The sequence below is a fragment of the Molossus molossus genome, unplaced genomic scaffold (genome assembly GCF_014108415.1).
Source record: "Molossus molossus isolate mMolMol1 unplaced genomic scaffold, mMolMol1.p scaffold_m16_p_7, whole genome shotgun sequence".
Taxonomy (NCBI): domain Eukaryota; kingdom Metazoa; phylum Chordata; class Mammalia; order Chiroptera; family Molossidae; genus Molossus; species Molossus molossus.
Window position 1 is genome coordinate 4,037,173 of NW_023425401.1, and position 20,230 is coordinate 4,057,402.

The 20,230-nt window shown below is 59.9% G+C and overlaps 1 protein-coding gene across 2 annotated transcripts in view; it reads right to left on the bottom strand.

The window, feature by feature from the left end:
• Positions 1 to 235: 235 nt before the first annotated feature.
• Positions 236 to 20,230, bottom strand: part of ZNF277 (zinc finger protein 277) — an 80,554-nt gene continuing 60,559 nt past the window's right edge. For both annotated transcript variants that reach the window (XM_036247523.1, XM_036247524.1), the window contains exons 5-12: positions 18,566 to 18,657; positions 17,745 to 17,855; positions 15,136 to 15,268; positions 5,622 to 5,689; positions 4,316 to 4,412; positions 2,834 to 2,876; positions 1,772 to 1,946; positions 236 to 498 (exon numbers count right to left, since the gene is read on the bottom strand). In XM_036247523.1, the coding sequence (XP_036103416.1) occupies positions 312 to 498; positions 1,772 to 1,946; positions 2,834 to 2,876; positions 4,316 to 4,412; positions 5,622 to 5,689; positions 15,136 to 15,268; positions 17,745 to 17,855; positions 18,566 to 18,657 (906 nt within the window). In that variant the 3' untranslated portion in view covers positions 236 to 311. The remainder of the gene's footprint in view (positions 499 to 1,771; positions 1,947 to 2,833; positions 2,877 to 4,315; positions 4,413 to 5,621; positions 5,690 to 15,135; positions 15,269 to 17,744; positions 17,856 to 18,565; positions 18,658 to 20,230) is intronic.

The following is a 20,230-nucleotide window of genomic DNA, read 5'->3' on the forward strand; positions in this document are numbered from 1 at the left end:
CCTAGGACAGGTGGGAGGAGCCAGTGCGGGAGGAGAGAGGCCAATCAGGAGGCTGTTGCTGTAGCTCCGCCCAGAAACGCTGGTGGCAGAGAGCACCAAACACAGTAAACTTTGGAGCCGAAATACAAAAAGTCCTCATTTTCTTTTTTGAAAAACAAACAAACAAACAAACCACAACAACAAACACAACACATTTATTTTTAAAAAGTTTATTGCACCGAGGCCTAACCCTTTGCTGTGTCCCCACGCACCCCTGCCGTGTCTGCCTCGTGACGGAGCAAACGCGCAGAACTGCTGCGTGGCCGGCCCCTCTAGCTCCTCAAGCCCTCCTGTCGCAGCAGCTGGTTCAAGACACTGCTTTGCTTCAGGGCGTGGAGCTGGGACGTGTCCTCACTGATGATGGCGATGTCTCCGCTCGGCTCCCGGGCCGCCAGGTCACTTTCGCTGTCAGACAGGGTGCACAGTAGGCTGTCATTTTCGTAGGTTGGAAAATAGTACCTGGAAACAACCACAGAGACAGCGAACAGGCAGATTACAGCGAATCCAGAGGGTTTCCAGGCAGTGCATGTGCAGGACTAGGGTTCTGCCGGGTTCCTCGCCCACGATCTCAGCTGCATTCCGCAGCGGCTGTAAGGGAGACGTCTTCTGGATGACTTTCTGTGTGACCTTCCCTGGCTGACACGGGTCTTGCTAGGACCCTCGCTAGTTTCCCACCGCGACAACGAGCTCAGTGCTACAGGCAGCCTGCGGCCCGGGCGGCTCCAGCTGCACAGCGCTCGTTCCCAGGCAAAGGTCCCAGCTCCTCCCAACTGCGCATCAACGGTCAGTTCCTCTTCCACACACGAGCCCTTCGAATATCGCTGAGAACAGCTGTTCTCCAGCCTAGTCAGTACTGGTCCCTCCTTCTCGGGACCACAGGCTGATGCTCTAACCGCTGAGCCAAACCGGCCAGGGCTGGTCCCTCCTTCTCTACGTGTTATTCTGTCCACTGTCCGGACACACTGTGGAGTTAGTTCTGGGGAATCTCTGAAGATTTCGACCTTTGTAAGAAGGATGACAGGGACAAGGCTCCAGGGCCGACGTTGCCTCTCACAGGTCTGGGCTTTGTGGACAAACTGAAGCCTTCTGTTTGAAGGAGGAAACACCAGAGCGTTTTGGCTAGGGTATTGGGGGACCTGAGTGAACATCCCTGGGAACAGAGGGGCTCCAAGCAGCCAGAACCTGGACTGAGGTCATGCAGAGCGTTGCGAGAACCCGCCCCGAGAGCTGGCTGGCACAGGACACCCGGGAGTCTGACAGGACCCACAGGTGCACACAGCAGACCAGGTGCTTAATGCCTCATGTGCCAACGTGCGGACACGGCCCAAAGCACCAGGACGGCATCCTGTTTGACAGAGTCATGTCCCGCTCGCCCGAGGGCAACAAGGTGCGCGCGCGCGGATGCCCGCGGGACCACTCTTCCTAAGGGGAGAAGTGACCGCTAACAAGTTCAGATACATCTAGGCAGTGGGCAACCTGGCACCCAATTAAAAATGATGCAGTAGATGTGTACTGGGCATGAAAAGATGCTTACGGTATTTTGTTAACAAAATATAGTTAAAAAAATCTGTGCTCTGTATCTACTTACACATCCCCATCGCCACAGCACAAAACCTGAAACAGCTGGTTACATCTGAGAGGCGGGGGTTACTTTAAAAATAGGGTTCTGGAACGTTCCCTCTCCCCATAAGCACGCTTCCCTCTTATTGCAGGGCGCCGGCGCCGCACTCACTGGGGCTGGTCCCACGCGTCCATGGCGGGCAGCAGGGAGGCGTGGCCGGCGTCCTCCAGGTGGGCCCGGAGGGCGGCCCTGGACGCGAACTTGGCGCGGCAGCCGTAGCACCTGCTCTGGTGGACCTGCCGCCGGATGAAGTTGACCAGCTTCACTTGCTGGTAGAAGTTCAGCCCTGGAAGAGGGAAGGAACAGGATCACCCACCGCGCGGGCAGGCCGCTTGCACGGCGGTGACTCTGGGGAAGAGCCCTTCTCCTTGCGAACCAGCCGAGGAGGTGGTGTGATCGTGAGGCCTCGCGACAGACTCAGAGCTGCAGCCGGCAGCGCCGGGGCGGGGTGCCCGCTGTCCTGTCCACCGCGAGCTGCTCAGTCCCCCAGTCCCTCAGACGCAGGGGTCTCCCCTCCGCAGGGGACGTGAGGGAACTGTCCAAGGTCACATAGCCGGTGAGTGGTACATGACAGGAGGCTGGCGGCTCGGAGCCCGGGCTGCTGACCACTGAGCTCATTATACACACACCACGAAACGTGTCTGTCAGAGCCGCAGGGTACAGGACGGGCCCAGAGTCTGGGGGAGCGGTCATGAACCGACGTGCGGAAAGTGAGCTGTTCATGGCCTTGGATCTACGAGCAAGTCTGTGCCTCGGTTTGAGCCCCGAATCTGTCTATCACAGTGATACTGAGAACGGCGCACGGGGCGCAGCTATGACGTCCACCCAGCTGCACCCCGAGCGGCGCACTGGGACTGTGTGTCCCCTGGCCACTCCCTGGACCCTCTGCTCAGACAGCAGGTGCGGCAGCTGGAACAGGACCCTCGTCTGACCGCCTGACAGTGACCACTAGCGCGCCTGCTCCGAGGCTTTCATTCACACGAGGGAAAGAGGGAGACACCAAGAAGTCACAACCGTATCTGGACATTAAGCTCACAGTGGCTGTGAGTCCTTCCTTTGGGCCGTGGTGGGGACCACCTGCGGGGAATGGGGGGTCCGTGTCCTCTCCAGTCACAACTGCAGAACACAAGTCACGGGAGGCGGGCAGAGACGCAGCATCTGAGTCAAACTTACCAAGTTCTGACTTTATTTTGGGCAGATCAAATTCGTGCGCCTCCTAAGGAAGGAACGGATACATCTGTGAGCAGACACACGTGTAATCCTTCAGCTGAAGTTACAAACAACCTATTCACAGGAGTCGGACTGTGCAGACCCTCAGTGTCAGCTCATGTGTTCTGCTGCTGAACCCCAAACTCTAACGACTCCCGCACGTGCCCACGAGCCCTGCCTGTCAGCCGACACACTGCGTCGCCCAGCCCGTACCCAGCTCCCACAGTTCACTACGTGCGACTGCAGTCTGCTGAGGTGCCCTTGTGTCTGAGGAAGACGCGGTCCTCCTGCCCTGCGTCCGGATGACAGTTATGGACACGGGCTCCTGGCTCTGCAACGTAGAAATTGCAGAGGTGATTCTACAGGTTTTGCTTTTCGTTGTATGTCGTCGATACGCTGTGCGGGTCAACAAGGTTCTTCACACGCATCTCCCCACAATCACACCCACTGTTTCACCACGCACAGGCCTCATCCTGTCCCACCCGGGACTGCCCGTCTCGGTCACCATCTGAACTTACAAGCCCACAGAGGAAAGGACCCCGGAAGCATGGAGGGGGGGCACCGCCGGAGCACACGGAGAGTTTCCTGACAGTTGTCACTGAGTGGGCGGAGGGCGCGGCCACCGGTCAAGGAGGCTGCAGAGGGAACCCTACCCGGTGCGTGTGTGGGGGGCTCCAGCGCCCTCCAGTTCTACTATCGGTGCCCTGAGCTGCGTGCACACCCTGCCACCTGCACACACGGGCCCGGTTCAGAGAAACCGATGCTCCGCTCTCGTCGGGCGAGGGCCCGTGGCCTTCCTGACGCCGTCCGCGTCCTCACTGCGCAGCACGAGGGCAGTGCTCCGAGGAGGGGCCGCGGTGGGTCAGACAGTGGGTCTGCCCTGCAGCCGCACGGGGGTGGGAACATGCCAGCCCCGAGCCGATGCTGTGCGGAGCCAGAGCCCCCCAGTGGGGCGTGTCCTCTCGCAGTGGGGGGAAAGGGGCTCCGACACAGGTCCAGACACCCGAAGGGGCGCTTTCTGGGGATCCTCTCAGGTTTCTTCTCTCCAAGTCCTTGTCACCCCCAATCCCTGTCCCGTAAGGAGCTGCGGGACCACACACGGTGCCTCTCCCTGCCGCCGCCACGGGCACCAGGCCCAGGCCGTGTGGCTGGACTCCCGCCTGCCCTCCTCAGCCACCAGCAGAGGCGCCGCCACACAGAAGCCGTCCAGGCCGGGGCACTGCCCCTCGAGCCCGCGCCCTCAGCCACGGGGACCTCGCCGCGTTTCCAGGCGGGTGGCAGCGCAGTGGCCTGTGAGGTCCCACCTGACAGCTCTCCGTGCCGGCCACCGGCCTGGCTTCTGTCCCAGCGCTCCGGGGCCCACTGCTCCAGGAGCCCTGGTGGCACCGACGGGGCCATGAGGGTCAGCTCTCCCGTCAGCACAGCTCGGCTGAGGGACTGTCTCACCTCCATGTGCGCACACAGCTTCTCGATGGCCTCCGCCCGCGTGTCACAGAACAGACAGACGGTGGACACGGGGAGCTCCTCCCAGCCCGACCAGTCCCTGTGGGAAACAGAAAAGGCAAATGGGGAGGCCTTCGTTAGGAGGTGCCCCACACCGCTCCTCCTCCCAGAGCCCTGCCGACCTCTGCCCGGGACTTGGTGACCACGGTCACATCCTGAGGCTTTTCACAGCAGCACCGTGACATTAACATAAGGAGCGATGGGGTGCTGCTGTCTGCCCTCGGAGCAGCTTCTTCTGGCGGACCAGTGCCCCTGACGCCCAGGTGGAGGGGCCGGCGCCCCTGATGCCTAGGTGGAGGGACCAGTGCCCCCGACGCCCAGGTGGAGGGTGCAGAGGGCACCCGGCAGGCGGGCGCTCGCAGGAACACGACCGCCAGGTGCGATGAGGGGCGTGTTTCCACGTGACAACTGGAGGGCTTTGGAAAGGCGACCTGGGTATCTGGTGTGCGAAACAGTGGCCTGTCCCGGGGGCAGGGGTGAGGACCGGGAGACTCTGCCAGGAGGAGGGCCCAAGCGGCACGCAGAGCCCCTTACCGCTCCCGTCTCTGCGTGTCATTTTCTGAGGTGCTGCCAACGTCCTGCCATTCCTGACCCAGGAAAATCGAAACCCGAGAGCAGCGGTTCTCAACCTCCCAAAAGCCACGACCCTTCGATGCAGCTCCCCCTGCTGCCCGAGGGCGAATCTGCACGTGGGGGAGGAGGGAGGGCGGGGCCTCGTTCCTGACCACAGCCAATCTGTGTTCCCAACGGTCTTAGGCGACCCCTGTGAAAGGGTCCTTCGACCCCCAGGTTGGGAACCGCTGCCCTAGACACTGAATGAGAGGACGGGACAGGGACCCTTCAGGTCGCCGGGGCCCTCCCAGAGCTCTCTCCAGCCGAGGGCCGGGCGGGACACAGGGCGAGGTGCAGGTCAGGGCAGGCGCCTCCACGGCGGAGGGCCGCGCGCAGAGGTCGGGGACCCCGGCACTGCGGGAGGCACTGTCCTCTGGGTGACGTGTCACCTGCGTGTCACCTGTGTGCGTCACCTGTTACCTGTGTCACCTGCGTGTCACCTGCGTGCTCAGTTTAGCTGGAATGGCAGTTGCTCAGGGACTTGGCGCACACAGGTCCCCTGCAGTCCAGCCTTTCCCGTGCCACGGGCAAGGCTGCAGGGCCCAGGGAGCAGGTTCGCGCCTTCGTTCTCTCGCCCAGAACGACATTTCAACCACAGTGGCTGCTCCGCAGACACGCATCAGTCAGCAGGTCTTACTCTTCCTGATGATCCAACAGCTCCCGGTCGTCTTCCAGCTGAACCTCTTCCCATGACTTTCCAAGTTCCTTCGTAGGAAAACAGGGATTAGCGAGGGGGGGGGGGCAGACTCAGCGACCGCCCACGGCAGCAGTCTCAGGCACCAGGTCCTCTGAGCTGCGACGCTGAACGCAGGACGGCTTGGTGCTCGAGGCGCGCCCACTAGGTCTCTTTCTGGAGAAGCAGCGGGACCCTCTCAAGCCCTCGCCTCCTAAGCGTCAGGAGGTCAGTGTTCCTCAGCCCGGGCCCGCACCAGAGTCTCCTGGGCATCTTTCTAAAGCACCCCGATACTTCCTGAGGAGACGACACTGAGGTCCCCCAGGCTGATTCCCAGGCAGCCGCGCGGGTTCCTCCCGCAGGACCGTCCCTCCCCTGTAGGTATACACTGTCCCGTGGCGTCGCACACCCGGCACGGAACCCCGGTCCCTGCATGGCTCCAGGCCTCTGTGCGGCCCTGGCTCCCTCTCCACCCACCCGTCCCCACCAGGCTGTGCCTGGCCCCCGGCGAGCTCCCGGGCCCCGCTCCTGCCCCCAGCTCCCGCCCTGGCTGCCTCGCCTGCCCGGACACCGCGGGCCACCTGTCTAGGGCTCGGCTGTCGGCTCCGGGCTGCAGGGTCCCTCCCCAGTCTATTTTGGACGAGGGCGTCGAAAACAACAGCCCTCTTCCAAGTCTAGGACACTGTGCCTCTCTTCAATGCACTGCCCGCTCCTGACATGTTGTTTCTGTTGTTTCTTTATTGATTTCAGAGAGAGAGGAAGGGAGAGGCAGAGAGATAGAAACATCGATGAGAGAGAACATCGACTGGCCACCTCCTGCATGTCCCTCACTGGGCATCGGGCCCACAGCCTGGGCATGTGCTCTGACCGGGAATTGAACTGGGACCTCCTGGTGCAGGGTCGACGCTCAACACTGAGCCACACTGGCCAGGCATCTGTTTTCTCATGTGTATGTGTCCTTCCCTGAGTACAGTTGTCCCGCAGACATGGCCTCTGTTTGCTGGCACACGTGCAGAGCCAGGCACACAGTGGGTACTAGAAAGCACCGTTTCTTCAATTGAATGTACGAACAAGTCTAAAGATTGACGCCCATTTAGATCTGCCTCAAAGGGGCCACGGGATGAAGTGCGGTGGCCAATGTATCTGAGGCAGGGACGGCGACAGCAGGTGCGCGGGGAGCTGCTCACGCCCGTCCCTGGCAGCCCTGTCCTCAGCACGCCCCTGGGAGGGCCCAGCAGGAACGGCTTCTGTTGGCCCCTCCGTCTGTCTCCGTGAGACGTGTTCCCTCCCCGGTCTTCCCACTGTGCCCGCAGGGCACCCAGTGCACCGTGGGGACCCCTCCAAGCCGCTGGACTATGGTAACATCAATGTCCTTCTGAAAACAACTGACATTCACTCGGGGCTGTGAACCTCTTTCTCCAGGGATCCACCCGAGTGAAAGCAAAGAGCGGCAAGAGCCATTCTGATTTAGGGGAAAAGGAAACTCCATCCTTCATGAGCGTAATGAGGGATTTTGGAACGGTTGGCATGTGTCAGCTGGATGCTGCGGCCAGGCAGACATGTGAGACGTGGCCGTCATCAGACAGGGGGCCGTCTCCAGGGCGTGTCCGCGCCTCCCTGCACAGGCCGGCAGCCTCCACGCAGCCCACAGCCCGCTGGCGGGAACGGGTCTCTCTGGGCTGGGACGGAGATGCCCTCCAGGACGGCGTCGGGGCTCCACGCTGCCCACAGCCTGCTGGCGGGAACGGGTCTCTCTGGGCTGGGACGGAGATGCCCTCCAGGACGGCGTCGGGGCTCCACGCAGCCCACAGCCCGCTGGCGGGAACGGGTCTCTCTGGGCTGGGACGGAGATGCCCTCCAGGATGGTTTGGGGCTCCACGCTGCCCACAGCCCGCTGGCGGGGACGGGTCTCTCTGGGCTGGGACGGAGATGCCCTCCAGGACGGCGTCGGGGTCTACCATTCTCAGTCTATGGGCAGCGTTGCTCAATACACGCTTTTAGCCAAGAGTGACGACGAGTGTCCCCCACTGCGAAACCCCGCACTGCAGACCCCTACCCACGTCGTCAGTGTGCAGGGCCACACACAGGGACGTGTCCGGGCGCCAGCGCGGACCGTCCACCCCCGAGAGCAGAGGAGCTGGGCCCTTGGCGGCTGAGGAAGCGGTGGTGCCAGGGGACAGGGGCCCGGCTCCCCAGAGGGCCTGCTCTGTGAGCTCAACACATGGTTCATTACGGGCTGAGACGCGGAGAGAAAACAGCACAGTGCACAGCTCTAATTAAGACGCTGTGCCTGCTAATGAGTCATGTCGGGAAGCAGGGACCGCGAGGAAAACAGCCTGGAAGACGTGTCCGTCAAGATGTCAGGACGCCCCCAGCCTTGCGTCACAGGGCGTATGGTCCACGGGGGTGCAAACCATGGGAAACAAGGCCCCTTCGCCCAGCACCCTCCGCCCCAACACACACTTACATGTGCTCACAGTTACACCCACGAGAGACAAAGGGCTTAAAATGTGAACTAAAAAAAAAAAGGTTGAGCCTACTTTTGTCATAAACGGTTATGTACACTTTAAGAACACAACTGAATCGAAGAATGATAAAACCACTGTAAAACTGCTTCCCTTTAGAGGAGCTCAGGGCTTGACACCTGGGCACCTTAGGAGCACGTGGCTGTCGTGACGAGAGTTAAGCGGCCAGTTGCCCTCCCTCGCCAGGTGTCTGATGGAGGGAGAGTGTCTGAAGGGGGAGGCATGGAGTCTGGAGGAGGAGGCAGGGAGTCTGAAGGGGGAGGCAGGTAGTCTGGAGGGGGAGGCATGGAGTCTGAAGGGGGAGGCAGGTAGTCTGGAGGGGGAGGCAGGGAGTCTGGAGGCGAAGGCAGGGAGTCTGGAGGAGGAGGCAGGGAGTCTGGAGGTGGAGGCAGGGAGTCTGGAGGTGGAGGCAGGAGTCTGAAGGGGAAGGCAGGGAGTCTGGAGGAGGAGGCAGGGAGTCTGGAGGTGGAGGCAGGGAGTCTGGAGGTGGAGGCAGGAGTCTGAAGGGGAAGGCAGGGAGTCTGGAGGAGGAGGCAGGGAGTCTGGAGGTGGAGGCAGGAGTCTGAAGGGGAAGGCAGGGAGTCTGGAGGAGGAGGCAGGGAGTCTGAAGGCGGAGGCAGGTGTCTGAAGGAGGAGGCAGGGAGTCTGTAGGGGGAGGCAGGTGTCTGTAGGGGGAGGTAGGGAGTCTGGAGGAGGAGGCAGGGAGTCTGGAGGGGAAGGCAGGTATCTGTAGGGGGAGGCAGGGAGTCTGGAGGAGGAGGCAGGGAGTCTGGAGGTGGAGGCAGGTGTCTGAAGGAGGAGGCAGGGAGTCTGTAGGGGGAGGCAGGGAGTCTGAAGGGGAAGGCAGGGAGTCTGAAGGGGGAGGCAGGTAGTCTGGAGGAGGAGGCAGGGAGTATGGAGGTGGAGGCAGGAGTCTGAAGCGGGAGGCAGGGAGTCTGGAGGAGGAGGCAGGGAGTCTGAAGGGGGAGGCAGGTAGTCTGGAGGAGGAGGCAGGGAGTATGGAGGTGGAGGCAGGAGTCTGAAGCGGGAGGCAGGGAGTCTGGAGGAGGAGGCAGGGAGTCTGGAGGCGAAGGCAGGGAGTCTGGAGGAGGAGGCAGGGAGTATGGAGGTGGAGGCAGGAGTCTGAAGTGGGAGGCAGGGAGTCTGGAGGAGGAGGCAGGGAGTCTGGAGGAGGAGACAGGGAGTCTGGAGGAGGAGGCAGGTGTCTGAAGGAGGAGGCAGGGAGTCTGGAGGCGAAGGCAGGGAGTCTGGAGGAGGAGGCAGGTGTCTGAAGGAGGAGGCAGGGAGTCTGAAGGGGGAGGCAGGGAGTCTGGAGGAGGAGGCAGGGAGTCTGGAGGAGGAGGCAGGGAGTCTGGAGGAGGAGGCAGGGAGTCTGGAGGAGGAGGCAGGGAGTCTGGAGGCGAAGGCAGGGAGTCTGGAGGAGGAGGCAGGGAGTCTGGAGGCGAAGGCAGGGAGTCTGGAGGAGGAGGCAGGGAGTCTGGAGGCGAAGGCAGGGAGTCTGGAGGAGGAGGCAGGGAGTCTGGAGGCGAAGGCAGGGAGTCTGGAGGCGAAGGCAGGGAGTCTGGAGGAGGAGGCAGGGAGTCTGGAGGCGAAGGCAGGGAGTCTGGAGGAGGAGGCAGGGAGTCTGGAGGAGGAGGCAGGGAGTCTGGAGGCAAAGGTAGGGAGTCTGGAGGCGGAGGCAGGGAGTCTGGAGGAGGAGGCAGGGAGTCTGGAGGCGAAGGCAGGGAGTCTGGAGGAGGAGGCAGGGAGTCTGGAGGCGAAGGCAGGGAGTCTGGAGGCGGAGGCAGGGAGTCTGGAGGAGGAGGCAGGGAGTCTGGAGGCGAAGGCAGGGAGTCTGGAGGAGGAGGCAGGGAGTCTGGAGGCGAAGGCAGGGAGTCTGGAGGCGAAGGCAGGGAGTCTGGAGGAGGAGGCAGGGAGTCTGGAGGCGAAGGCAGGGAGTCTGGAGGAGGAGGCAGGGAGTCTGGAGGAGGAGGCAGGGAGTCTGGAGGAGGAGGCAGGGAGTCTGGAGGCGAAGGCAGGGAGTCTGGAGGAGGAGGCAGGGAGTCTGGAGGCGAAGGCAGGGAGTCTGGAGGCGAAGGCAGGGAGTCTGGAGGAGGAGGCAGGGAGTCTGGAGGCGAGGCAGGGAGTCTGGAGGAGGAGGCAGGGAGTCTGGAGGAGGAGGCAGGGAGTCTGGAGGAGGAGGCAGGGAGTCTGGAGGAGGAGGCAGGGATTCTGGAGGAGGAGGCAGGGAGTCTGGAGGCGAAGGCAGGGAGTCTGGAGGAGGAGGCAGGGAGTCTGGAGGCGAAGGCAGGGAGTCTGGAGGAGGAGGCAGGGAGTCTGGAGGAGGAGGCAGGGAGTCTGGAGGAGGAGGCAGGGAGTCTGAAGGAGGAGGCAGGGAGTCTGGAGGAGGAGGCAGGGAGTCTGAAGGGGGAGGCAGGGAGTCTGGAGGCGGAGGCAGGGAGTCTGGAGGTGGAGGCAGGGAGTCTGGAGGAGGAGGCAGGGAGTCTGGAGGAGGAGGCAGGTGTCTGAAGGAGGAGGCAGGGAGTCTGGAGGAGGAGGCAGGGAGTCTGGAGGAGGAGGCAGGGAGTCTGGAGGAGGAGGCAGGGAGTCTGGAGGAGGAGGCGGGGGGGTCTGAAGGAGGAGGCAGGGAGTCTGGAGGAGGAGGCAGGGAGACTGGAGGAGGAGGCAGGGAGTCTGGAGGAAGAGGCAGGGAGTCTGGAGGAGGAGGCAGGGAGTCTGGAGGAGGAGGCAGGGAGTCTGGAGGGGGAGGCAGGGAGTCTGAAGGGGGAGGCAGGGAGTCTGGAGGGGGAGGCAGGTGTCTGGAGGAGGAGGCGGGGAGTCTGGAGGAGGAGGCGGGGGGTCTGGAGGAGGAGGCAGGGAGTCTGGAGGAGGCAGGGAGTCTGTAGGGGGAGGCAGGGAGTCTGGAGGGGGAGGCAGGGAGTCTGGAGGAGGAGGCAGGGAGTCTGGAGGAGGAGGCAGGGAGTCTGGAGGAGGAGGCAGGGAGTCTGGAGGAGGCAGGGAGTCTGTAGGGGGAGGCAGGTGTCTGTAGGGGGAGGCAGGGAGTCTGGAGGAGGAGGCAGGGAGTCTGGAGGAGGAGGCAGGGAGTCTGGAGGAGGAGGCAGGTGTCTGGAGGAGGAGGCAGGGAGTCTGAGGATGGCAGGGAGTCTGGAGGGGGAGGCAGGGAGTCTGGAGGAGGAGGCAGGGAGTCTGAAGGGGGAGGCAGGGAGTCTGGAGGGGGAGGCAGGTGTCTGTAGGGGGAGGCAGGGAGTCTGGAGGAGGAGGCAGGGAGTCTGGAGGAGGAGGCGGGGGGTCTGGAGGAGGAGGCAGGGAGTCTGGAGGAGGCAGGGAGTCTGTAGGGGGAGGCAGGTGTCTGTAGGGGGAGGCAGGGAGTCTGGAGGAGGAGGCAGGGAGTCTGGAGGAGGAGGCAGGGAGTCTGGAGGAGGAGGCGGGGAGTCTGGAGGAGGAGGCGGGGAGTCTGGAGGAGGAGGCAGGTGTCCGGAGGAGGCAGGGAGTCTGGAGGAGGAGGCAGGGAGTCTGTAGGGGGAGGCAGGTGTCTGTAGGGGGAGGCAGGGAGTCTGGAGGAGGAGGCGGGGAGTCTGGAGGGGGAGGCAGGTGTCCGGAGGAGGCAGGGAGTCTGGAGGAGGAGGCAGGTGTCTGGAGGAGGCAGGGAGTCTGGAGGAGGCAGGGAGTCTGAACGTGGAGCTGCTGGGACCCTGTCCCCATTACCATCACTCTATCCACCGAGTCCTTCCGTTTGTGAGAAAAGAAAGCCAGAGCTGGAAGCAGCGAAGGAGACTGTGCGGAAGGGCCCTGGCGGATCTGCGAGTCTGCTGTGAGTAATTCCGGACCTGACCTCACCTGAGACGGGAAAAGGACTCTGTGCCCTGGCCCTGCTGTCATGGGCGTGGGGGGCACTGTGAGTCCGGAGCCCTGATGGGGGGGAGGGGGCGCGCTGCCTGCCCCCGGAGAGGTGAGAACACCGGCCCTGTGCACGCTGCCAAGGGTGCCAGCGCGCGAGCTCGGGTCCGCCTCCACCTCGGCCCACAGGCTCGCAGCGTCGTGACTCCGCTCGCCACGCTGGCGGCAGTGTTGTTCTTGTGTTCACACCCCAGCATCTGGCACTGGGAGGCCCTCAAATGTTTGTGGAACGCTGGGCCAGTGCTGTCGTGTCGGAAGAGGAGGGACAGGAGGACGGATGCGGACACTGGACACTGGCACGCCCCCTCTCTGTGCAAACCCGGGCCTGTGAGCCCCGTTCCTTCGTGAAAGCAGCAGTGTCGTCATTCGTTGCGTAAGTACACTTTCAGGAGACTCTGCTCTTCACAGGACATGTTTCCATGAAAGGGGATAAAACGAGACGGAACGATGCCGAGGCGCAGGCCCTCGCTCTCTAGCTGCACAACATCTGCGACCGTCTCTGATGCTCATTCTGTGCATGAGTCTGCATTTCCCTTACAGCAGCTCCGGGGATGCCCCGGCCAGCACACCTCTCCTTCAGGGCGCTTAGCATCTTTAGAGACTTTCTTAGATCCTTAAATCCTTTTCGAAGGTAAGTTTCCATCACTTCCTAAATGCTACAGAATCATAATACATTTTTAGTTTCGAGAAAAATCATGTTGGAGAATTACCTGGGCGGAGACCCCCCCGGGCTGAGCAGGTCGGGCCCTCACTGCAGGTGCGAGTCGGCTCCCCGGCCTCGGCTCCCCCCTGGTGTGTTAGGAGCCGGCAAGGGAGGGCCAACAGAGCCCTGTGAACTCCGCCGAGGCCCGACCCCAGGAGTGACAGGCAGGCCCTGGTATCATTTCACGACAAGGTGAGGAGGGAGGAAACTGAGGCCCAGAGGGGTAAGTACCAGGCTGTAGCCACGTGGCCCTGGGAAATGCCCCATCTCCCTGCACCTCGCCCTCTCCCTGTAGAGTAGGGGTGGTGGTGAAGCCTGTGTCACAGGAAGGGGTCAAGTTAAAAGACGATATAAATACTGTCAAGTGCCGCGCAGAGCAAGTACTCAAATGCTGCTACTTAAGAAAAAAGACTTCTATCAATATCATCCTACAGCGATTTAATTTTCGTCTCGTACAGTTGCTGCAGCGCTTGTCCAGGCCATGACTCACGCCGTCCTGGCCGGGCGTCCGTGGGCAGGGCGATCCGGGCATCCAGACAGCTGGCCTGCAGATAATTTCGGCTCGAGAGTCGCGCTGCCTGGCGCCCAGGGAGTGAAGCCCCCGCTTTTCTAGGGTGCCGGCAGAACGGGGCGCGCGGCCCCTGAAGTTGCCTCTGAAAGGTGTAGGTGTCCAGCGACACCTCTTCCCGGGTCCCCAGCTTTCGAATGGTGGCTCGACAGCCGGGGAGGAAGCCAGGAGCGTGCGGCCGAGTGCTTGGCAGCATCTGGGTGCTGCTCAGAGCTGACGCTGAGTCGGTGCCCGCGGCCCGGCTGGGCCCCAGGCGCCCGGAGGGAGCTGGTGACTGGGCCCCTGGAAGGGAAGACTGGAGGACCCGGAGGGCGCCTTTGCCTTCCGCTGGTTGTAAAACACCCTCCAGAGCCAAGCTGCAAACCCGAGCCTGCTTCAAGGGGACTTCACCTCAGCACTGTGAGGGTCACTCAGAGCAGACACAATCCCCCCCCGGGCAGAGATTTTCAACATGATCCAGGATGCGCTTGTTCTGTCCAACAGATACAATGGCTGATGATAATCAACTTGCCTTCTGTGGCCAGCGGGTCTGAATTCCAACTCACAGAGGGAGAAATGGACATTTTAATTTGCATAAGAAGAGCCAGGAACAGGGCCCCCCTCTTTCTCCAATCCCACTGAGAGTTACTTAACCATCTCTTTCCACAGCAGCTGTTCCCCGAATCTGTTATGTACACCCCCAAACCAGGAGAATGGGGCAGGGACGGTAGTCAGTGCATCGATCATCAACCCTGGAAAATTTCCCAATGCCCCTAAGAACAGCAGCCTCCAACTGGATACCCTTTGTTCCCCCAAAGGGACTGTACCCCACGGAGGCCAGCGTGTGGGGTTGGGGTTTCGAAGCAGGGAGGGCTCTGCACTGAAAATCCTCACCCTGCTCACCCCACAGTCCGTCCTACAAGCCCAACACAGAAACGCCCTCTTGCCCGGTGAAATGACTTAAATGACCGGGTTTCTCTAAAATTCCCATTAAAAATGAATTGGCACAAAAGAATAACAAAGATAACTGAGGGGTGATAGGGAAAAGGAGGATTTTTTAATGGGGGGAGAGTGAAGAAATGCTTTTTTTTTCCTTGAAATTAAAGAATCTAGCATAGCACCTAGCGGAGCCAGAGGTCAACAGGTATTTTTTTTTATCCTCACCTGAGCACATTTTTCCATTTTTGTTCAGATAGAGTAGGGGAGGGGAGAGAGAGAGAGAGAGAGGGAGAGGGAGAGGGAGAGGGAGAGGGAGAGGGAGAGGGAGAGGGAGAGGGAGAGGGAGAGGGAGAGGGAGAGGGAGAGGGAGAGGGAGAGGGAGAGGGAGAGAGAGACATCGATGTGAAAGGGACACATCGACTGGCTGCCTCCTGCACGACCCCAACCAGGGCCAGGGATGAATCGCAACCGAGGTCTGTGCCCTTGACCGGAATCCAACCCGTGACTCATTGGTCTGCGGGCTGATGCTCTAACCCTGAGCCAGACTGGCCAGGGCTCAGCAAATACTTCTGACTACAATAGCGGCGTCTCTGGTGCAGGTACCATGATGTTGTGGGAGGGAAAGTGCACGGATGTCGGAATGCTTCATGTTTGTTTACTTTTTCAGCCGAGACCACTGTGGTTTAGAGACAGGACGTCTTTACTGTACAAACAACTGGCAACCAAGACAATCAGATCAGGTTTGGCCTCGTGAACCCTTTTAAAGCTGGTCACTTGGAAGTGCCCTTGGTCACAGCTGCCCTCGGCCCTGACCGCCCAGACGGACAGTCCGTGGCAATGCAATCACACTAATAGAGGAAGGCTTACCAAGTAGTTGATGACGTAAAACTGGTCGTATTCCCTGTTCCTGGGGTTGATCCTGCGATGCTGCTTCTTCCTCATGTGATCTCGCAGTGTGTTCTTGTCCCGGAAGGTCTTCTCGCAGTACAGGCACTGCAGGCTGGGGACGGCACGGGGTCAGCCCAGGCTCCGCACCTGCCGCCACCCGCCCCGTCACGTCACGTGTGCTCACTGGCGTCACTGCAGGCTGGGGACGGCACGGGGTCAGCCCAGGCTCCGCACCTGCCACCCGCCCGCCCCGTCACGTCACGTGTGCTCACTGGCGTCACAGCAGGCTGGGGACGGCACGGGGTCAGCCCAGGCTCCGCACCTGCCGCCACCCGCCCGCCCCGTCACGTCATGTGTGCTCACTGGCGTCACTGCAGGCTGGGGACGGCACGGGGTCAGCCCAGGCTCCGCACCTGCCGCCACCCGCCTGCCCCGTCACGTCACGTGTGCTCACTGGTGTCACTGAGACAGGAGCACGTGCGCCCTCGCTGTCTGCTTGGCGACACGGGGCGCACGCTTGTTCCTGAGCTGGCCGTGCAGTTAAACCGTGACAGAGGAGGCCAATATCCAAGTTCTTTGGATGGCTCACTAGTCAGACGGCCTGCTCTAGAAATGTGGACGGGGGCGTGTTCTCCAGAGAACGGCACCGAGCAGGCCTGTGCCCACCGAGGCGCCGACCCCACCTGCGCCATCCGCAGGCTGGAGTGCAGCTCAAACCCCTGCCAGCTTCCCCGTCACCTGCTGCCCTCCAGCTGAAGAGCACGCCGACATTCCAGAGAATTCTTACGACTTAGACACATGGATGCTCACGCAACTCACACACGTGAACAAAGCATGTGTGTGTGCATGCTTCCTATATGCTAAGATGCCCAGCACGCAGTGAGCGCGCAATGAACGGCCACTGCTGCCCTATCCCTCGTGTGCCCGCTGCCCACGTAGTTCCACCTCCTGGGAGCCCACGGCCAAGCGAGGCAGTGATCACAGTTATCACCCAGAAAATGTCTTTCTCGTACCAACCTTGACAGCCGATCCCCGTACCTCCTGCCCGGCAGCCAGCAGAGCCCTGCCCAGGGGTCACGTGGGATGAGCCCACCCTCCCCTCCCACGAACACTCGCCAGTGACTGAGACCAGGTGCTTCGGCCTGAACTTTTCCATCTCTGCTAAGTTTCTGATGCCACAGCAACAGCTACATCCTTTCACAGCAAACGGCCCACGAGCATAAGCTGGTGAGGGCGCTGTGGCGCTCGGACCCGGGAGGCGCTCAGCGAGGGGGAGGGCCGCCTCAAGGCGGGGTTGGTGAGGACGTGGATTCAGGGCTCCTAGGAACTGACCTCCCCCTTGACCGTTCTAATGCACTGCCCCTGCTGTGGGCGGAGACGCCGCGCTCTTCACTGTTACTTTACCATCACGGTTAAATGAAAAAACAAACAAACAGGTTTTGAGGGAAAACACCTTGGGCCCTTTCCTAGGAAGACAAGTTGATAGATTTTTGAAAGTTATTTTGTTTTAACCTAGAGAATTTCTTTCTTTAAAAAAATTTTTTTTTTTTAATGAGAGGGTTTGTTTTGTCTTTCATATACATAAGCGTTAATTTTTTTTTAAATTGAATTCATTGGGGTGACACTGGTTAATGAAATTCTCTGGGTTTCAGGTGTACAATTCTATGACACATCATCTGTACACTGTGTCGTGTGCTCACCACCCTGAGTCAGGCCCCTTCACCCTCTCCTCCTGCGCCTCCCCTTCCCTCTGGTCATCGCCTCGCTGCAGGTGACCTGGAGGGTCGCTCCCCGTTCCGCGAGCTGAGCCCGGCCCCACGGCTGCCAGGAGGGACCCGGGAGCGCGGAGAGTGCGGCGCAGCGAGGCGGGCGACGCGGAAGGCAGGGGACTGCACAGCGTCTCGTCTGCACGTGGGGTGAATCACACACCGCGACGCGACAGCACGTTCACTGAATATGTAAAAAAGTTATAGTAAAAAGCAAAGAGATTATAAATCCAAAACTCAGAATAGTGGATTCTGGAAACAACTCCGGGGGAGGGGCTCACGGGGAGACCGAAGGCGGCCCCCAGTCCTGCGGCTGAGGTGGACGGTGAGCAAGTGCTTCGCGCCGTGTTCCCCAAACCTCGTGTGTGCGTTGTGTGACATTTTATTTAAAAATATTAAAGGCTGGCCCTGGCCAGTTGCTCAGTGGTTAGAGCGTCGGCCTGTGGTCCAGAGAGACCCGGGTTCGGTTCCCGCTAAGGGCATGCACCTCGGTTGCAGTTTGTCCCCGGCCCTGGTTGGGTCGTGTGGGTGGCAGCCACTCAATGTGTCCCTTTCATGTCGATGTTTCTCTCTCTCTCTCTTCCTCTCTCTCCCTCCCTCTCTATCTGAACAAAAAATGGAAAAACGTCCTTGGGTGAGGATACGAAAAATAAATGAAAACATTAAAGGCTGCACGATCTGCGTGAAGTGAGGACTGTCACCCCAAATGGAACCTTCAACGTGAGAGATGAATCGAGTCCATTTCCTTAGTTACTTCTATTACATTATTTTTAACAATTCACAAGAGGATTAGTAGCGGAGGGCGGTGTCACAAGTACTTACTTGTCCAGCTTTCTCTGTAGCGTGCGCAGAAACTCCCTGCAGTTCACGATGTTGTCAGGCAGGCCGATGTTGAAAGCGTGCTCTCTGCTCATGTGGTTCAGAAGAACAGACCTAGGAAGGAAGTTGAATCTTCTGCATTATTTGTGCATCTTCTAGGAACAGACCAAGTCAGCAATAAATGCTAAACAACACTAATTAGAAGCACAAGCAAGTTTTACCCACATCTGGGACACAAAGACGTGCTATGGAGGACGGAAGCCACACAGAACCGTATCGGTCCTTTAGTGGGGTTCCACGTCTGCCTCACTGCCCGCCACGGGCAGGGCACACTCCACGGGGGATCTGGGTTTCTGTCCTTGCAACTACTAAATGCACTGTGCTTTGCCTACTCTTCCAATTCGTCACGGAGAAGGGGGAGAGACAGCTGTCCAAGGCAAATATGACCGGTTGCGAGCTGGGATCTCAGAAATTGAGTGATATTTTTTGTTTTCAGAAGTAAAACAGCAAAAGTGCGAAAAGTTGAGAGTCTACAAGTTCATATAGGACACTGTCTGCAGTAGCTTCACACAGTCCTGCCTGTCGGCCCATTAAAAACATCTGACAACAGCAAACACGAAACTGCGTGTGGCATTTGAAGAATGCACCCCCTGCTCTGCTCACAGCAGCTACCGCCCATCTTTGATTCAGGCGTGTTTGCAAAAACCACAGCTGACGTATGAAGGCCCTGGGTCAACCCACGGAACTCCCTCTGTGGAGGCATCGCGGAGGCTCCGATGAGCTGTCACAGAACAGTCCCATCGGAGTCACGCGTGGCGGCAAACCTGTTCCCGGAGAATTCCTCATTGCAAAACATGCACGCGCCACGGAAGCTGGTGTCCTCTCGTTCCCGCTGCTGCTGCTCCAGAATCGCTGTCTGCAAAGTGGAGCAGAGAGCTGGTGACACCTCGGCCAGATGGACGGGAGCTAACGAACATGTCTCCCGGGACGGGCGCGACCGGGGCGGAGCACACAGGTGACAGTATGGGGACCTGACGACACTTTAATGCTTGCACTGCACCCAAAGCTACACCAGTAAACGCCACAGACACTCCGCGGGGTGGCCATGTACCAAAGTCGGCAGGGTCTCACCGCCTTCCTGACCTTGCCCTCCTCCCGCCTTCGTTAGTCTCTTCTCCGCACCCTCCCTGAGAAACGGAGATGTGGTGGGTTCTCAGTTTACTCTGTAATCAAGTTCTGGTCAGTTTCCCGCTTGCATTGTCTTTCATATTACTTCTCCCCTGCCGTTCCCAGTGACAACACCGAGTCCCCTTTGATCGGTCATTAGGGGGTTACTCTCCGTACCTCTGGAGGGTCTCCCTGACTCAACCCTCCCTCCATCATGCCCACCCTCTCTGGCTACTACAAAGACTTTCTTAAACATTGTGTACACACATATTGCCTTGTGATTCTCTAACTCAGATACTTCTAAGTCTTTGGTCACACGCTGCTCCAATCCGGGCGGCTCCCCACATTGCCTTTCTGTGAGGTCACGTTATTTCGCTTTGCTTTTTCACTCCGACAAGCCTTACCTATCCTTCCTGATCCCCTGGGGCCCCAGAGCTGTCCTGCAGCCATTTCTAGAGAACAGTCTGGAACCCTGCGCCCACCCTGGGGAAGCCTGCTCTGGCCAGGGCCCCACTGAACCCTTCCCATCCCCAGGCTTCTCGTGTGACAACGAGAATGTGGTCGCTCAGCGCTGCTCACAGGGGCAGTCAGAGACTCCAGGTCAAGGGCTCAGACCGCGCCTGGTGCATCGAGTGCTGATGTCACCGTCACCCAGGGGTGCCAGTCTCCTCTGCTCCCTGCTTTCCCTCTGGAAGGACACGAAGAGCCTTTGAAGTTTAAGAAAGTCTTCATGCTGCTCTCGTACCCCCTCGGCATGCTACCCTCCAGCTTCTCTCATGGCGTGGGCTCAAAATAGGAACTTGATGAAGTTTACTGCCGACTCTGTAAGTATTTATAGGGCAGCATAAAAATGAGCTGGGGTCTAGGAGCTTAACACAGCCCATGTGGCCTTTCTGGAAATGTATCAGCAAACATCTAGAAACATTATCCCATTGAAGAAATAAAAGAAGCTACCATAATAAAATCAATTCGTGCTCTTCTACTCCCGCCATAAGGGAAGGATGGGGCTCACCCTCCCCTGTGAACTACGAAGCAGAAGGAGGCGCATATCCGGTTTTCAGACATCGGGTAACAGACGGCACAGGGCTGCCATCCTGGGGCGGGGGGATAACACACTGCCCGTTTTCTGCGCGGTGGTATGTCCCGAATTGCAATACAGAGAAATTAAACCCCAAGGACTACAGCTACCTCCCTGGGGAGAGAAAAGACTGGAGTTCGGGGCACCCCGGGGAGGGGACCCTGGGACCAGGTGGAGACAGGAGAGCTGCACACACGGAGCTCAAAGAAACCACCGCTTCTTCCTCTCCGGCCGCATGAGCTGC